Raw genomic sequence first — 4,645 nt, 5'->3', positions numbered from 1 at the left:
GGGAGAGAGAGAGAGAGAGAGAGAGAGAGAGAGAGAGAGAGAGAGAGAGAGGGCTGAGGGAGATACTTCCCAAGTTCCCACAACTGGTGTATTCTGACGCGCAAGCACGACCGGGTATACTGAACGAGGCAACGATGAACCTAGGAGGTAGCACATCGGCGAGCGGAAAATCCATGTAGCCTGATGTACAATAATTCCCTCTACCTAGCCTCTAGCCTCTACAGGCTCTACAGGCTCTACTGACTGTACTGTTGTAGGCTGTCGCGCACAAGGGTTGCTGATGCTGATGACGGGTGATGGTGTTTTTTCGCACAGACGTGGCACAAAAGCAACCTACCTCCTACTAGGGCTCTTTTCTTTTCCTCCGCTGGCACTTCGGCGGGGGGCAGAAACTCCCTCTCATCATTCCCCCAACGGGCCCAAGCCCAAGTACAGGCAGTATTCAGCTTCCGCGGCGCCTGTTTTTGCCTACGTCTACCACCAACAACAAAAAGTATACATTGTCGGGCTGGTCTCATCAATGGACTACTCGCTTGTTGCAGGAAGCCCTGTCTGAACTATGTAAACGGGCACCCGACGGGCACGATGATTCAAAATCCCATGGCACGCTACCTTACCCTAATGTACAGACTACAGTGTATCAAAATCGTGGTCAGATCCGCTGACGAGGGTCGGCAAGCCCGATGGGCAGGCTCAGCCGATGTCGTGAACCACCAAACTGACGGAAAGTATGTTTACTGTGAGGTACAGTACACCTAATGTACGGGCGGGCAAACAAGCAGAGCCCTGCAGCAGCTTTTCAGAAAATGGTTTTGTTGGTGCCGCGTGAGACACACGCACACACTTATTAGAGGTAGAAGCGGCAGTCAGCAGGCGGTAAGAGGTCTTGAAAATATCTCTTAATGCAAACAAAATAATCGGTAAATTATGACAGCGGGTCGTGGCAGAAGGGCTCAGTGTGCAGTGTGTGCTTCGTGACTATATTACCTCCTACCACCTACCAATTACCTGTTCTATGATTATCAATCCTCATCTCGCACGTGCATGGGCCAGTCACTTGGTCACAGTCGATGTGGTACCTCCTACCTACAGGTACCTGGTAGATGATAGATGATAGATGATAGATCGTCATCACACTCGCTTCCCCCTGCTCTCTGATTGCTGCCAAGTCATAGACTCGCAGACTCGCGGCTGGAGTCCTCTCTACCTGACCTTACCTTACCTTACTCACTACACCCTACCTATTACATACATACCAGACTGTATAGCGCAAAAAGTAGACATCTGTAGCTGATCATAGCAATGCACTGATACTCTCTCGCACGATACACCAAATCTTGATCATGATCGTGTGTGAGAGAGATACGAGCTCCACTGTGCTCAGATCTGACATACCGCAATCGGTACAGGTACCCAAATTCCGAAAAACGCAACGATACCTTGGGTAATTTTTTTTATTTAATTCACAAAAACGTGTTTTGGGCGGGAGATCCGGGAGAGATACAGTAGCCTCCAGCGAGAGAGTCTGTCTCACAGAGAGATAGATTGGTTTTGTGGAACAAAAGTCAAAAATCCCCCCCGGAACATTAAAAAAAAAGCCACCGATCTGTAGGACTGCTTCGGTGCTGTCTAACGATCGCGGACGCCTCAGTGGGGCATTTCGGTCATATTTTAGACTTTTCTCTTTCTTCGTCGTCGAATGGGAATGGAAAGATGGAAAAAAATAAGGCAGGGAAATAAAAATGTCGCGGAGCATGGTGCGTGTTGTTGCACGAACTTGGCCCTGGGATCGCTCGCTCGCTTGTTTGGTTCTTTTTTTTTCATGTTTCCACCTTTTTTGGTGTGGAGCGGGGTGGGATTGGTGGTTTTTGGTGTTTTTGATATACATACCTTACCTCCACTGTACCTCAGGTATGGTAGGTATTACATGGTCGGCGACTCGGCAGTAGCTCCAGCTTCCAGTTGCCGCTCTGGACTGCCTGACTTCGGGTTAGTCTTTTTGACAGGCGAGCGAGCCATCACGAACGGCTAAGGAGGAGTATCCCTGCACACCCAGATCCGATACAGTCAATGCCCTCCCATCATCTGCCCTCTCCGTTAGACCGTTGCTAGTTCCGTTGCTAACCTCTTCGGCCGCCGGCAGCTACATGATTGGCTGATCTAGATCGACTTGGTGCGGACGTTGCTTATCCACGGTGACAAGGGTACACGGGGCGCCACATGCATGAACTTGCTGCATCCTTTGCCCGTGGGTTTTCGTGGACCGGCATTAACCATATCATCATCATCATCACCAGCATCACCAGCATTATCATCTTCATCATCATCGTCATCATGATCATTCATGAAAGGACGGGGGGGGGGGGGGGTGGAAACATAAAAAATGGGGAGCGAGAGGTGTGGCGTGCGGTAGCATGGGTTTTTTTGATTGAATAGAAACGAGACATGTGTGCCCTGCATGACCTCCTCCGGTCAGTGTCCTCCTCTACAGTGCGTGTCGCAGTGGTGGAGACGAGGCGAAGACGAGGCAGGGAACCGTTCGAGATGGGCGCTGATCTGTCCGATCGCCACGAGGCGTTGGTGATGGGCCGTTTCGGCAAGAGGAAGGATGTGTCGCACAGGCATGCAACAGAAGTGAGAATGTCGACGCGGCATATCCGTCCGATACGAGTCCATCTCACACGGGAGGTATGTACTAGGAAGTGCCTACGTAGGTAACTAGGGTCAGGTAGTCTGGCTACTGATGACAGTCGGGCACAGGATGCCAGATGGATGGGAGAGAGAGCAGCAGGCAACGGGAGTAGTCGGAGCAGACTCAGCCGCCAGCAGAGAGAGAGAGAGAGAGAGAAGGGAGAAGGAAGGGAGAGGGAGAGGGAGAGAGTGGGCATGTGCTGTGCCTGTCGCCGACGCGGTGCTACTGTACACTCCTAGCTTAGCAGTGCGAGATAACACAGGGCACAGGGCTTTGGCACAGGGATCGCATCAGATCGAGATCTCCACTCTGCGATAGTCGGCGGCGTTTTGACTCAATCCTGTGGGCGGTGGCAGCCAGAGCCCACTGGTTTAGCGAGTGCTTGTCGCATGCCTGAACCTGACCACTTGTTGCTACTGTACGATTAGCCTCTACAGACAGTACATGTACGTACAGGTACATACCTACTGACCTGACCTGTACCTACTACATACTGTAACTGTGGCCCTTTTCACTACCACTACCACTACCACTGCCACTACCACTACCACTACCACCTTACCACTGCTCCTCATCCTCCTCCTCCTCCTCTACCACCAACACCACCAACACCACCACTGGCCGGAACCTGGTGCTCCTTGCTGACCACGACCATCTTCATCTCAACCGCTTCCGTCGTTGCGCGCACACACCACACCGCACACACCACTACTGCATACCACCACCGACCCATGCACGCGGCCAGAAGTTTATGCACTCGCAGGCTGCGAAGCACGCTCGCCAGTACATGACAGGACGACTCGGCGACCACCTCCGGGCCACCACCACATCTCCCCATCCCCATCTCCATCAACACCATCATCATCATCATCACCACCACCACCACCACCGCCAGCACAATCACCACCACCACCATCATCACCATCATCATCAGTAACTCGACCACCCACGCCGGCCTCGACGCTCCCCCTGCCTTCCGATCTGGCCCGTACAGCGACCACCACACCAGGGCCTGTTCGATAGCCGCGAGATTCATCTCCTGCTGCTGCCCAACCTGAACTGCCCTACGACGGGTTGTGCCTGCACCTAACGACTCGGGATCGTCTTGACATCTATCATTGAAAGTCGATCCGACTTGGCTTGCGCTCCGGTGGTCCATCCACTCCTTCTCTTTGCCATAACCACTCTCGCACACAGTCGCTTGTCGACATTATTGACTTTTCCAGAGCCATGGACCACATCCGCCGGTATGTTCTGCACGCTGTTCCGCCCTCTGCTCTGCTCTGCTCTGCGCTGTGCTGCTCGCCTCTCGTCTATGCTCTACTATCGCTAGTCTCTCACGTGCAGTCCGATCACCATCGTGGCGTCGAGTATATGGTGGCGGGCGGCACGCTGAACAGCACGACGACGCATCACCACGAATCATGTTGCTAACTGTGCTGCCCCTCGCGCGCGGCGCTGACGCGCACTCGTTCTGAGGTTCCACGCACTCCTGACTAAGCATTCAAAACGCATGCCAAGATAGAACGAGTGCATAGTTTAAATTACGAGTGCAGGTCATGTTTTTCTTCTTCCTCTACATCTACTTCTATCGAACCATCTGCAAACTATCTACCTACTCTTACGATAATAGTTTACTACTATTTACTCTATATTTACCGAATCTATCTTGTACTTGTCTACAATTTACTCCCTCGACAACAGTAAGTATATATCTACTGTTATTATACTGTTACTATACCGTTAGTATATCGTTTCTAAGATAATTAATAGATGGCTCCTCAAATTACCCCGAATATGTCTCGCCTGATTCCAAGTATTGATTTATCAGACGTCCCATCAGGCTCTTCGCCAAGTACCTACGAGAGTCGGTGGACTTGGGAGAAAGCTACCTTACCAGCCGGTTCTCAAATGTTTGACGACTGGTTTGGTAACGTTGAGGACGATGATGAA

General features: G+C 51.7%; 1 protein-coding gene across 1 annotated transcript; it reads right to left on the bottom strand.

Annotated features, from left to right (window-relative positions):
* Positions 1-3,778: 3,778 nt before the first annotated feature.
* Positions 3,779-4,051, bottom strand: SEPMUDRAFT_113606 (uncharacterized protein; the record flags this gene model as incomplete). The annotated part of the gene is made up of 2 exons (XM_016901043.1): positions 3,779-3,946; positions 4,034-4,051. The coding sequence occupies 2 exons, from the start codon at positions 4,049-4,051 to the stop codon at positions 3,779-3,781; spliced, it is 186 nt and encodes a 61-aa protein (XP_016765738.1).
* Between the last annotated feature and the right edge of the window lie 594 nt (positions 4,052-4,645).

The sequence above is a fragment of the Sphaerulina musiva genome (assembly GCF_000320565.1).
Source record: "Sphaerulina musiva SO2202 unplaced genomic scaffold SEPMUscaffold_1, whole genome shotgun sequence".
Classification (NCBI taxonomy): domain Eukaryota; kingdom Fungi; phylum Ascomycota; class Dothideomycetes; order Mycosphaerellales; family Mycosphaerellaceae; genus Sphaerulina; species Sphaerulina musiva.
This window is presented reverse-complemented; position numbering and strand designations above follow the sequence as displayed.